This window comes from Anneissia japonica, unplaced genomic scaffold (genome assembly GCF_011630105.1).
Source record: "Anneissia japonica isolate Jap-2015-1 unplaced genomic scaffold, ASM1163010v1 scaffold287844_len763494_cov143, whole genome shotgun sequence".
Classification (NCBI taxonomy): domain Eukaryota; kingdom Metazoa; phylum Echinodermata; class Crinoidea; order Comatulida; family Comatulidae; genus Anneissia; species Anneissia japonica.
In genome coordinates, this window is record NW_022739814.1 from 382,904 (window position 1) to 397,025 (window position 14,122).

Here is a 14,122-nt window from a genome sequence, read left to right on the forward strand (position 1 = left end):
TAATTTCCAATTAAAATAGGTGTCATATTGGGGCATATAAATAGAAAAACCAATCATTAAGAACCTACTTACCTCCTCCATTTTCATAGCACAGGTATGGAAACCTCCACACGTTTCCCAAACCAACAGCATAGCCGAGACACGAGAGCAGGAAATCGACCTGATTGTCCCAAGTGCCTCTGCTGCCGTTCTCGGATGCAGTGCTGGAGTCTTCGCTAGAGGCACTCTGTGTTTCAGAAGTGGCATCCACACCTCCAGTGCCACTTTCACCAATCGATGCGCTCTTGTCTTCAACAGGGGTGCTCTCAACATCCTGTTTGACTGGTGTTGCATCTCTGACCCCAATCTCTCCAGTATGGAGATCCTGGCCATTTGAGGCAGCAGCTACACTGCTGATGATGGTCTCAATGGTTGATGAGACTGTCACCTCGACAGGAGTGATTGGGATTACATCGTTGGTGATTGTTCCCTTAGCTGATGTGATTGTCACCGCTTGTCCAACGGTAATGTCACTCTCCACCGTGACGGTATCTGTACCATGAGCCAATTCTAGTCCAGATTTGATGCTCGTTGGTACCTCCTTGCCCTCTGACAATTGAGATTCGATGTCATTAGCAACCTATTATAGATTTAAAAAGTCAAATGCATCTGGATAAATAGATTTAAAGGGAACCAAAACCAAGAACTTAGAACAACATATAATAAATGAACAGGGACAACATTACGAAAATATGAATATTAAAGGTAGTGTACTAAAAATATAATTAATGATTAATAATAAAGAACGAATTCAATATAGATAGATGGATGGATGGATGGATGAATGGATGGATAGATAAATGAATGAATGGATGGATGATTGATGAATGGATGGATGGTTCATTGGATGGGTGGGTGGATGGATGGTTTAATGGATGAATGGGTGGATGGATACATTAATGGCATGAAGGATAAAGGGAAGTATGGATGGATGGATGGATGGCTGATAGATAAATTGATGGCTTGAAAAATTGAGGGATGGTTAGATAGATAGATGGATGAATTGATTGATAGATGGATAAACCGATAAATGGATGAATGAATGAATGAATGAATGAATGAACGAATTAAATATAGATGGATGGATGATGGATGGATAGATTGATAGGTGGGTTGATGGATGGTTTAATGGATGGGTGTGTAGGTGGATAGATGGATGGTTTAATGGATGGATAGGTGGATGGATACATTGATGGCATGAAGGATAAAGGACAGTATGGATGGATTAATGATAGATAAATTGATGGTGGATCGATAATAGATGGATTGGTTAATGGTTATAGGTGGCCTGGAAGAATGTATGGAGAGTTTAACCGACAGATAAATGGCCCGAATGAATGGATTTACAGATTGATGAATGAACCAATGAATGAATGAATGGATGGATGTAATAGATGGATGGACGCATAAAGAAAGAAAAAAAATGATGAAAAATGAAAATACTTACTTGTTGAACAATGTTATAATCTAGACAAACGTCAATTTTAGTCGACATGTTAATGAATTAAAATGAATCACAAATATTAAGGGAGGGCGGGGCTCGTCCAGGCCTATACCTATCTAAAAATGGTATTATTAGTATCTAAATTGAATAAAAAGGAAAGCTAAGCTAGGCTTTTGTTTATTTATGGACAGGTCAATGGTTTAGGAAACGTAATGCAATTAAATTGTATTACAAATAAATAGGCTAGCCTATTTTATTTAAGTCCGTTTTGACTAAATGCAAGACCGACTTATGCAAGTCTCATAAAGGCCAACTCAGACAGCGTCGGCCGACGCAGCCCGACGCGATTTGTTGTCGCGTCGGGTCTGTGTGAGTTGAACGCAGACGCGATGGTGTGCGTCGGGGGCAGTCGCGTAGTAGAATATTAAACGTGTTTAATATTTCTCACGACGGCTTAAGACTGTCCCCGACGATAAATCGGGTCGGGCTGCGTCGGCCGACGCTGTCTGAGTAGGCCTTAAGGCAGGAGGGGTAAATTTTGTCGAGATCATCCGATAAAAGACGCGCGCCAATCGTATCTTAACATGAAGCTCAGAAGAAAACAATAACGCACACGCACGCCTCTAACGAATGCGTAATCACTTTCACTGTTTCATTCATAAACTAACTTCTGTAAAAAAAAAATATTTTAAGTTTACAACGTCACTTACCGGTGCTACTTGATGAGAATGAGTCTTAAATATCCAAGACATTGTAGTAATAATTAATTCATTTATAATTCGTTTGATTAAAACAATAAACTTATTACAGCTTTGTTACTTTAAGAGAACCAAACGGGTAGCCGAAGCAGAAATATGAACGCGTATCAACAAAGCGTTGTCACGACAATAATGTTGCCATAGATTTTAGTTTCTGCGCATGTCTCGCAATTCGCTTTGATACCAACCCAACATTACGCTCGTATCATGAACGCACAACGATACCTACCATGGAGAGAGAATAATACGCGCGCATGAATGGACGCAATGCGAATTCTTTACATTCATTTTTATTTATGCATATGGATGAATGGATGGATGTAATAGATGGATGGCTAACCAAACGGGATGGCTAACCAAACGGGTAGCCAGATGGCTAACCAAACGGGTAGCCGAAGCAGAAATATGAACGCGTATCAACAAAGCGTTGTCACGACAATAATGTTGCCATAGATTTTAGTTTCTGCGCATGTCTCGCAATTCGCTTCGATACCAACCCAACATTACGCTCGTATCATGAACGCACAACGATACCCACCATGGAGAGAGAATAATACGCGCGCATAAATGGACGCAATGCGAATTCTTTACATTCATTTTTATTTATGCATAAAATAGCTTCTTAAAACTATTTTAAGTACCGGTATATAATGCCACTTACTGGTATTGTTTGATGAGAACAAATGTTAAATATCCAAGACATTTTGCAAACATTAAAATTATATCTGCTTTGCTCTAATTATAAAAACCAAATCGGTAGCCAAAGTTAGTAGTAGTAGTAGCTATGTGAGCGCGTATCAACAACATGGTTGTGTCACGACAAAAGGGTTGCCACCGAACGTCAGTTTCTGCGCATGTCTTACACATGCGCATCGTAACGATATCGGCCGAGAAAAATAATAACGCGCTCAGTGATAAACGCGCGAAGCATTCTTCACTTTCGATCCTTTATACATAAACTAGCTTTATAAAACTATTTGAAGTATATAACAACACTTACTGGTGCTTCTTGATGAGAACAATTGTTAAATATCCAAGACATGTTGATTAGTTTGATAATAACAATAAATTATATTAGCTTTGCTCTACTTATGCAACTATACCACCGGTTGCCCAAGTAGCAGTAGCAATATACGAGCGCGTATCAACAAATCGTTGTCAGGACACAGTCGTTGCCATCAAAATGTTAGTTTGCGCATGCCTTGTACATGCGAACTGATACTACGTCCTACGTATGTGTGACGTGTGCGAAGAAAATACACAGGATATTGTGTTGCTTCTAAGAGAATTAACTGTTGGTCAACTATTAACTTGTTCGAAACGTCTTTTGTGCTAGAGCGGAGATCATGGGGAAGGGACGTCACCCACTACATTAATTTGAAGGCAGATTTTGAGAAGGTAATTTGAGAAATCATCAAGAAAATGCCTGAAAAGTTCTTGAATCGAACTGCATAATGACTCAGGCTTTAACGAAAGAGCGTTGTACAGACAGAGTACATGAATTTTAAGCAGTTGCGGATCAAGGAAAGGGGGAGGGGGTGGTTCGGAGGGTTCGGACGAACCCCCCTCTGTGGAGAAACGTAACAAAATACTACTGGGTCCTTACAAAAGGCATGCTAACCTATGGCAGCATAAAAAAAATTAAAAAAAATAAATTAAAAAAAACACAATGCTAGTGTGCAGGTAAAATACATAAACACTATTCAAATCGTAGCAGAATTTAATGGGTTTAATGCTTAGAAAACTCTCGCACACAAACACACCCATACGATAACTTATTTTACAATGAGTTTTTACATTCGCGGACGACATAAAATATTATGATTGACATTTGAGGTAAAATGGAATTTTTACATTATTTAGTAGGCGAAATGGTTTACATTTGTGGCGAAGATGTTGTTTACACTCGTGGGCGAAGTATTACATTTGTGGTTTTTTTTTACATTTGTTGTTGACATTTGCAGTTATTATGACATTTGTAGGTACAATGTTTTTACATTTGTGGTTAATATTACATGTGGTAAATTTTTACATTTGCAAGCTCTACACCGCCCAGAGAGGAACAGCTAGAGAGGGGTCTACCCACCTCAGCCTCACCACACGTTGGGCTCGGGAATAGAAATGTTATGATTATGGCACGTCCCTAGACGGAAATGGCACTCTCAGACATACATAATATGAATATTTTGCTCCATTATTTTCTTTTATTTTGAAACATAGAGGTAGGTAGCCTGCCGGCCCGGCGGCTCCCCCCCCCCCCCCCCCCCCCCCCCCCCTACAATTGAATCTGCCATTGATTATCATAGTTTTTACGCCTTGGCATGGGGAATTAAGACTTTTTATATCTGAGACTTACTTTGGTAACCCAGTGGTAAGGCCGATCTGTTCTGAAATGTTTTAGAGCGTTTCAATTATGCCCAAAAATCAACAACAATAATAATAAACATTTGTTTTTTGGTCCGAAGCGTTGCCGGACGGTATAGATTGACCAAGTACCACAAAATTAGGAAAGGCGCCACCATCAGCTGTGCGATTATGACATAACTCTATCAGGGAGTTTCCCTTTTATCAGGCATAACCCTCTGTATAAACAAGAGGCTTTCACCGCGCCCACCAGAGCGTGCGAACGGCAATGTGTCCTCGCAACGGCTAATAGGACGGGACTTCGCTTACCGTCAGGAAATGAAAGACAATTTATTGATTAAATTTTACATCAATAATTGCATGCGGTAGTGTATCCAGTTTAGTGTTTATAGAATAGTGCTGATGTTTTTAAACTAGGTATTTCGTGTAAATGCTGCTTTTGCATCCACAGTAGATCCAAAATACAGTATAAGAACAAAAGGTAGACGATTAGACTGTAAGTAGCATCTATATTTTGTTGATTTCTGTTCTGTCGAACCGCTAAATTCCTTCATGGTTGAACAGAAGAAAATGGGACCTAGGCTGTTAGAGAGGAGAACTGGAGGCCTACTGCACCTGTTATGACGTCTAGACCTCCCGGTGCTATATAATTATTAGAGAGACAGGGGAGATGATGATTTCTAGAGGGCAGGGAAACATAAATATTTAGTAATTATTTGTAGGCCTACTCAGCTGTAGTCTGTTTTCAGCATTCACTTTGTCTTCTGCCGCTGCGTTCAGTCACGTTTGCTAGGCAGTCCAGTGGCCTTGCCTGTATTTTGCAATCAATTATTTATAAGTCTTGTTCAGCTTGAGTAATTAATTGTGCAAGACCCATGGTACACAATATCTTCAAGCGCATGTCGTGTTCAATTTATTGATTTTTTAGTTTCATTACATTTAATGGGAAGTATTGCTGCATTAAGGTAATATGAATTTAACATGGTTGATCAATGCCTCATTTTCAGCATTTTTGCTTATATGAATTCTATGTCATGATCTTATACTGGATTTAGGCCAGACCATCGAAACCCAGTACACTAATTTGCCGAAACCCATAACATGCCGAAACCTGGTTTGCCGAAGTCAGCCAAGGGTAGAGGGTGAAGTGCTAGGGGACAGGTTGGGGGGGGGGTATGTTCCCAACCACAATATTAGGGATTAGCAATTAGCAAATTATTATTTTTTTCATAATGAATACTTAAGACATTTGCTCACTGAATGGTTCATTGCATACCTTAACACAGTAAATGAGTGAAAGCGGGACCCATTTTTCTTACAAAATCGACTATATAATTTGAATGGTTTCATTTGGCAATCTGGGACGATCGGATTATAAAACTAGATGTTTTAAGCTTTATAATCATCTATATATTCTTTCGATTAATACAAAATTGAGTGATCATTTTTTCTTTTAAAGTTGACAACATCTTATGCTTTTGCATAGGAAAAAGGTTAAAATGATAGTGTTTTTTAGTATACTTCCAGCTTCTTCTTAACATAACTCTGCAACGACAGGTCGCTAAACTTCGGGGTTAACGGTAAAGTGTAGCTCATAAATTAAGCTTTTGCCATGTAAGTCTCATCCTGATTGGTTAAATAACTAGTGATCATTTTGTCTTTAAAATTTTGTTTTCAGAACTGTTATTAACCTGCCTATGAATGACGTCACACGCTTTAAGCCAATAACAGCTACGAATTTCGAGTTTTCTGCGGTTAGTTTACTTGATTGAGCTTTTTTCAAAAATAGGGAAATATTTTTCATCAGGTAATATTTGTGATCTGATGACCAAGTCATGGCATCGGATGACAGGGGGTCCAGACCTATCCTATGGGAGGGCAAATTCCCCCTGCCACCCGCTGATGCCACCACTGGCTGTCACTGCTAAAAATATTCTGTTTTTTCATGAACAGAGGTACAGTTCCAACGATGCTCAGGGTGAAGCAACAAAGCAATGGAATTGTAATAATGTCACTGAAAACAGTGATAATAGCAACATCCAGTCTAATGCTAGGCAGCTTCATTCTATCCATTTGGCTGGCATTGGTATACAACTATGAAAGTGCTATAGGAACACATTGTAAGGTAAATATCATAATATGAATGATTGTATAATGTGCTATTTTAAGACCAGTACCGGTAAAAATATTTTAATTCATGTTTTATTTATTATTTATTTATTTTATTTTATTTATTCTTGCATAAAATACAACAGGACAGAAGAACAAACAAATAGATAAGAGAAGCAAAAGCATAAGACCGCTGTCACCGATAAAGTGTGCTTCTCTAGAATTACATATACAAGAATAGATTATTGTTATTATTATTATTACAATATATGTTCAATAACATCTCTATTACTAGAGACATACTCTAAAAATATTGCTTTAAAGAAAGTTAAAAAATGATAATGAAATATTAACAAACAATTCTCAGATCTCACTGGGGGATGGAATTCCATGTTCTGGTGGCGTGCACGAGGCAGGAACCATACCAAGTAGCCAAGCGCTCAGCTCCTCTGTCGCTCAGCTAATCAGCTCATCTATCGCTTAGCTAATTTATCAGAACGCCAAAAGTACCAAAGCTGCAATCCAACCGGCTCATTCCTTGATCCCAAACAATGTTCTAGGTGACCCCATATCCCAGTTGGGCCATTTCCATTTTTGTATTCTCCCCCCTCAACAGCAATCTTGGCAATGACAGTCACTCCAAAACAGGACAACATTCAATTTTCACTGTCGCACTTAGTGTCATGACCACTGCACTAAAAATACTTTTGAAGAACAATTCTAAAGCAATTTAAATATCAGCATGTGTTTTTTGTTAGACTATACAAAGCATTATTGTGTGTGTGTTTTGAGCATGTGATCAGTTAAAAAATATATTTCAAAAGCTCCCTTTGTCTGGCGAAGAGGTACAATCTTTATGGGAGAAATAGTAAAAAGAGATCTAAACAAATTTTATGAATAGGATTTTGCCATATATTCATGTTGCAGGCTTAAATGTAAATTTTGCAATGAATATGTGAGTCACTACTTCCTCCTTTAAACCCCCTGACTTTTCATATAGGAATTATGTTTTTTTTTTGTTTATACTTTCCTTCTGTAGAACCACATACTAGAATGGTATTCATCAATTTATTTAATAAACAGAATATATAAGCTTACACAATAACGTTTTTTAATTTCTTAAACAAAGAATATGTCATGTCTAAAAACTCTTTAGGTAGATGCCTTCCTTATTAAAATACGATTTTTGTAATTTTTAAATAATAGTGTATTTTTCATAAGAATCTGTTAACTACTTCCTTCCAATTGGAGTGATGTTTTGCCCTAACGGACATGATTTTCGTAGAATACTCAGGTAGGAATCGAACCCACAACCTTCAGATCTAGCCTGTCCTAACCACTAGACTAGACCACAAAGCTTACTCTTAGTGGATGTGTGTCAAATTTATTTGAAACACTACACTAATTTTTTAATTTATTTTTATAATTTTTCTTTTATTTATTGACTTAATGTTAACAGCTGTTTTACACTCTGTATTAACTTTGTACTGTATTTTGATTTATATTGTTTTATATCATTTATATATTGTATTTTCTGGGTCGAACCTCTCCTGCGCGAGAGTGTTCCTCCATTTTAAATAGTAGGCTATTGTTGTTGGGTCAACTGGTGGGAGTTTCCAGGAAAAACTATGGTTAAGGGCTTGCATTTTGTCTTGTTTTCAATCAAAATGGTCTTTTTCTCATTTATCCATCTACTATGTTTTTTGGCACGAATTCGTCACTCACATCACAAACTGACACAATCAAAGTAGATTTGTTAGTTCGTAAGAGCAAAAAAGTGTATCGTAATAAAAAGCATTTTTTAATCTTTGACACAAAAATTCTGAAATGACAACGGTGCATATTTTGACGCACTTTGATGTTTTCACGAACTAACACTATGTGCTTTCATATTACAAAGTGTTACAGTAGTTTGCGACGTGAAAAATTGTCAAACTTGTCTTTCCTACTGTACACCATTAATCATATTCTACAATATTGTATGATCACTTCCTATTTTTATTTGTAATTTAACTGACAGGTTGCTAACTACCTTCCGTCTGTCAGTGCGGCCATATCTATCCAGCCTTCCTGCTATGTTTGGAGGATAACCATCGCCCTCTGTAGCCCCACACGGCTGATGCTAGCCTATATGCACTTTATCTACTTCTACAATCACCAATCTCGAGTCAACACTAGTTATAGATTTCTCTGTATTCTGTGCGTGGTTTTTGAAATTTCAGAAAATCTGTCTCTAATTGGTTTAACCTACATATCATCTAGAGACCTAAAAGGTACAGTAGGAATCCTTGTTTACACTTAAAAATATATTGCTTTAAAGTTAAATGCATACCGTACTCGCGCGAATAAGTGCCCCGTTTGAATAAGCGCCCCTCTCGAATAACCGCCCCTCCTAACATGAAAATTTCCTTAAGCGTCCCATTTGAATAAGCGCCCCTTCTAATTTGAATAAGCGCCCCCTCGTAAGATTTTCTTTTAGCAAGTCAATAATCCAATCAATCCTGGGACTGTGGTTGTTGGCATGATTTGAGCTGTAGAGTAAACACATTCTTCTTCAGTCAATATTCTTATGGGAAATTATTAAATTCAGGAGGCACTTTTTGAATGAAAAAAGATTATATAAGGATTATTACGAATGGTGGTTAGAAAAGATAATCGTCCAGAGAACATGGCTCAAGAGTACGGTATTCCTATTTCTATTTAATTGATCAGCAGATGTGAGGTGGGGGTAGGGGATTGGATGGGGTGTGGTATAAGTCTTGCACTATAGCAATCGCCTGCTGGAGAGATCAGATTATTTAATTAAAATTTTCAACTGCGCATGAAATAAAGGAATGTGGGTTCACCTAATTGTTGACAAGCAAACAAAACACCAGTTTTTGACAGTCGTCAGCCAAAGTAATTCTGTGGAGAAGGCAGCGCAACGAATCGCTTTTAATGACGATCCATTCAGACTGCCACCGACAATCGGCAGACGGCGTGGCGTCACCTAACGCTTACTGGAAGCAGAGTTGGATTCATACACGGCCATACAATGTAGTGAGTGCCTGGCTTACAACATGACGACACAATGCAAATGCGCCCAGTGTTAAAGCCATATGTTCCTTTCCTCCTTCCTTCCATCTCTGTACAAGCTCCTCTCCTAGGTTGTATATTAATTGCATTATAGGCCACTGCCGCTATTATTATATTATGACTTTATGCCTTGTTTACCGTGTGTACCAATTTCTTTATTTATTTTTTTTTTAAATTTTAGAAGTCCATGAGAAGCTGTTCTTGATTTTCCAAGCATCATCTATGCTATTTATGCTCTCAATGTGTGTTATGTATAAACAATATACAAAATATTCTGACCCTGAAAATGCAAGGAGTGTAAGTATTAATTTTATTATTCAATTGTGAATATAATATGATAATATAATGTCATAATTTCAGTTCCATTATGTGGGAGCATTTGGTGCAGCTGTTGCGTTTTGGCCTCTCAACCTTGAGGGCAGCATTTCAAACCTTTGCTGTGAATTTCACTGGTGTCCTTGGGCAAGGCACTTTATCTGTATTTTTTCTCAATCCACTAAGGGGGAAGATCCTGCCCAAGCTGAACAGAGGGCCCAAGAAATGGCAGGTAGCATTCTTTTTTTTCAATATTTTTTCCAAAATGAATAATGGGTAAGTATATTAAACTTCCACGAGAAAATTGTAATATACACACTGCTATCACAGGCCCTCAATAATGACATGGGTCCCTTAAGAATGGGGAGAGGGGAGGGGGAAGATCCTGTGGCCCAAGCTTATCAGGGGGGCCCAAGAAATTGCAGGTAGCATTTAGTTTTTCAATATTTGTTTTAAAAAATATTGGGTTAAAACATTTTTTTGTTTGACAATCCTGGCCATACTTTTAAGCGCCCGGGAGGTATCTTTTGCCTGACAAGCAGATCACCTAACTCGTCCTCAGTGACGAGTTCAAATCTACTTTCATTTATTTTTATTATTTATTATAATCACTGTTTTGAGTTTGATCTGACCTGATGGTTAAAAATCTTTTGTTATTCTTAGATTGTAGACGTGACTGGGAATTACAGATGTTGATAATTCATATATGATACCTGTTTTATTACAGGAAAAAAGGACACTCTATTCGAAGATTAGTGTATTGGTAGTAGATATTTTAAGCTTTTTGATTGCTGTGTATTTCTTCTTCCGACACAACTGGTACTGCGAGACTGGGGGTAAGTCGCAATTCACAGTAAACTTTATCCAAATCATTCAATCCAGATCACTTATCAAACAAGTTGCGTACCTGGATTCTTGAAATTGGTTAGGACTGATGGGGGTACTCAATGATTAAGTGAGGGGGCGGCAGCTCACAAATTAGAGTGACTTAAATTGCTTGAGTGTAATTTTTTGCCTACAATGTCGTGGGTGGGGGGGAATGGTGACAGCTTGCTAATTTTTACCCAAGATACGCCACCGCACTTTATCCAGATTGTGGCTGCAATAGTTTAGCAAGTTGCCTCATCTTCCTCATCACAACCATTGGTCCTTCCGTCACAACGTTTACTGCGAGACTGGGGTAATTTGCATCACACGGCTTTAGTATCCACATTCAATCTGGATCGCTTATTCCAATTGTGGCTGCGATAGGTTAGTAAGTTGCCTCTTTCTCATAGCAATCTTAAATGCGGCTCAGCCACTCAATTCACAGGAATTATGGGTTCTTTTTTTTACTTGATTCTGAATGAGGTGATAAATTCGCACATTGTGTATTTAGGTATTCAGTGACTAGGAAAAAGACACAAAAAGTTTTAATGTGATTTATCTTTTATTTCTTTCAGTTTATACTCTGTTTGCGTTCTTTGAGTACATCTTAGTTGTCGCCAATATCGTCTTTCATTCGCTTGTAACTTACAATTTTGTTGATAGAGACGTAAAATTTGGATGTATAAAAGAAAGTCACTATGACTGAATCCTCATGTTACAACCCCAAGGCAAATTAAAGATATTGGCTGGCCACAAATAGAACCAAAACATAGAAAAAACCTCAAGTTACAACCAAATACACGGTATAGCGTATGGCAAGGTGTGGAGAGCATACTGGTTAGATGAAAGAACTTCGGTAGAGGAAAGAATTCAACAACAGCTTGATGATGTTTGTGGAGATATATAAAATGATATAAAAATTAACTGAATATATTTGTAAAGCATAATGGTAAATCCTTGATCTCAAGTAAACACCAGCGGTGATTCTGTCAACGGATCCTGTCAATGATGGCCATGTGTCTTCTTGAGACGACCGCTACTACAACAGTAACTGTAACAGTGTTTTGCCGAAAAGCTGGTGCAAAGCTATTCCTATGGTTGATGGGGACAATTTCAGGGTTATGAATTTTGGAAACACAGGTCGCATTACTGTACTTGTTAATATGATGGCTTTTAGAAGTACTGTACGAGAACGCGAGACTTCTTTTAAGCCAGCTTGCCTCTAGGCAAACTTGTTTGCGCAAAGCCAAAGCATTCAACCGTACCCGTGCAGAGTTTAAATTGCATGCGCGAGTCCTTCACCAGATTGTTCGCTTTTTCGCTTTGGTGCTTTGCTTCAGCAAATTCTGGTAATCCTAAATTTTCTGTGTTTTGCGGTGATTAGTTTACAACAAAGCTTCATTTTAACCTTTATTGTATATATTCACTGTTACTGAGAATGCACACTTTATAGGTGTGCCTCAATATTCACTAATGATTCATGTAGCCTACTTTAATTGACAAATATGATGCTGACATCAATATCACACTTGTGAATATATGGCAGCTGACTTAACAGGATGGTGTGTAGTTCTGCGTTGTTTGCAGTTTTTATATTATCTGGGTTATGTATAAATAATTTGATAATTTTTAAAATTTGTATTTATAAAAACCTTGATTTGATTTTTATTGTGACGCTATACACAGTTTATTATTTCACACATTTGATAATTACATTTTATCAGCATTTTTAATACCTAGTATTGCTTTTAATGTAAAAATTATAAAATATATTTAACATCAGAATAATGATGATTTTGTGCAATAAATCGCGAGAAAGAACAAAAATTTAACCTATACAGCACTGTATATGATCAAAAATGTTTCTTCCAAATTTTTAAGTTCATTCTGGAAAAGTAAGTTCGGGTAAAAATTGTAATCAAGACACAATATGGTTTTGTACATTCAAACTTTTGCTTTAAAGTTTTATTGGTTGTTAGAAAAAAAAATTTTGGATCTGTAGGAGCTTCGAATGAGGAACAAAAATACCCCCTTCTCCCACGGCTTGTCTCTTTCTCTTTTTCTTTCTCTGCTCCTAAACTCTGGAACTCTCTGCCTCCTCAATTACGTATCATTTCTGATCCGCAATTATTCAAATCTACTCTTAAATCATTCCTCTTCAAATAGTTCAACTTCTTTCTAACATCCTCCAGCGCCGGTGACAATCCAGTTTTGTTTTTAAATGTGTATTATTATTATTATTATATGCCCGACTTACAAAATTCGTCCAAAAATCTTACCAGATCTGTGGGTGAACACCTTATATACACGAGAATATATGGTATCGGTCTATTATTGTAAACTAAAAATTTTGTAATGTTCGTGCATGCAAGTTTGATGTCTAGTGTGAACAATTTCTTATTCAAATTTTTAAAATAATTATACAAGTTTTTATTTTTGATCAACTAAAAAGTAATAGCCAAGTTTTAGATTAATCAAATCAACTAAGGTTCATTTGAAATTGTATGTGAAAGTAGTAATAATGGTAATTAATAACATAATAATAAACATAAGGCAGTTGATTTTTATTTATTGACAAAATAAATATTTAAAAATTGCAAGTATACAGTAATTTAGGGTGAAATTGATAGAATTATACTATATTTAGAGTTTTAATGTGAAATGTTATTTAATTTTTTAAATTAATATTAAAGCAATAACTAGATTTATATGAATTTTTTTATATGCTTTAACTTGCATATTCTGAAATAATTATATATTGTAATAATAGTATTAAGTCCATTTTTATTTGATACATATTACAAACAACAAATTTTGAAATTTCATGTAGATATTTGCATACATATCACAGTCTTTGTAATTTTGGGATGTTTGTGAAAGGACGTGATCCTTATACTGTAATAGGAGCGGTTGGCGCACCGGTTGTGGCTTGGACTCCCAACCTTGAGGTCGGGGGTTCGGAACTCTGGCTGTGCAAATTGCTTGTGTCCTTGGGCAAGGCACTTTATCTACGGTTGCCTCTCTCTACCCAGGAGTACAAGTGAGTACCTGGTAGGTTCCAACACAACCTGCGCTGATTATTAGCTGCAATATTATGGAATAATATAATTTCATTTACTAATTTAATTTGGTGTTCAATGTGTTCCATATG

The 14,122-nt window shown here is 37.0% G+C and overlaps 2 protein-coding genes across 6 annotated transcripts in view; one reads left to right on the plus strand and one right to left on the minus strand.

The window, feature by feature from the left end:
- Positions 1 to 1,534, minus strand: part of LOC117118039 (sodium- and chloride-dependent neutral and basic amino acid transporter B(0+)-like) — an 18,044-nt gene extending 16,510 nt beyond the window's left edge. The window contains exons 1-2 of the mRNA XM_033262525.1: positions 1,487 to 1,534; positions 73 to 619 (exon numbers count right to left, since the gene is read on the minus strand). Coding sequence (XP_033118416.1) covers positions 73 to 619; positions 1,487 to 1,534 — 595 coding nt within the window. The remainder of the gene's footprint in view (positions 1 to 72; positions 620 to 1,486) is intronic.
- A 3,285-nt stretch (positions 1,535 to 4,819) lies between these two features.
- LOC117118057 (post-GPI attachment to proteins factor 2-like) lies at positions 4,820 to 13,990 on the plus strand. Of its 5 annotated transcripts, none has more exons than XM_033262543.1 (7): positions 4,824 to 5,101; positions 6,284 to 6,359; positions 6,559 to 6,730; positions 8,735 to 8,987; positions 9,971 to 10,086; positions 10,832 to 10,940; positions 11,547 to 13,990. In XM_033262543.1, exons 3-7 carry the CDS (start codon positions 6,575 to 6,577, stop codon positions 11,675 to 11,677), a joined length of 765 nt encoding a protein of 254 aa, XP_033118434.1. In that variant the 5' UTR covers positions 4,824 to 5,101; positions 6,284 to 6,359; positions 6,559 to 6,574; the 3' UTR covers positions 11,678 to 13,990. The 5 variants fall into 5 exon arrangements, with proteins under 5 accessions (XP_033118437.1, XP_033118434.1, XP_033118436.1 ...); XM_033262545.1 differs by lacking the exon at positions 4,824 to 5,101 and adding an exon at positions 5,120 to 5,313; XM_033262544.1 differs by lacking the exon at positions 4,824 to 5,101 and adding an exon at positions 5,338 to 5,570.
- The last annotated feature ends 132 nt before the right edge of the window (positions 13,991 to 14,122 follow it).

Excerpts from the sequence above, each read along its gene's own strand:
- LOC117118057 (XM_033262546.1), top strand. The coding sequence starts at position 6,575 with ATGCTCAGGGTGAAGCAACAAAGCAATGGAATTGTAATAATGTCACTG. Across the intron at positions 6,731-8,734 it reads CTATAGGAACACATTGTAAG|GTTGCTAACTACCTTCCGTC; the intron begins GTAAATATCATA and ends TTTAACTGACAG. Across the intron at positions 8,988-9,970 it reads ATCATCTAGAGACCTAAAAG|AAGTCCATGAGAAGCTGTTC; the intron begins GTACAGTAGGAA and ends TTTAAATTTTAG.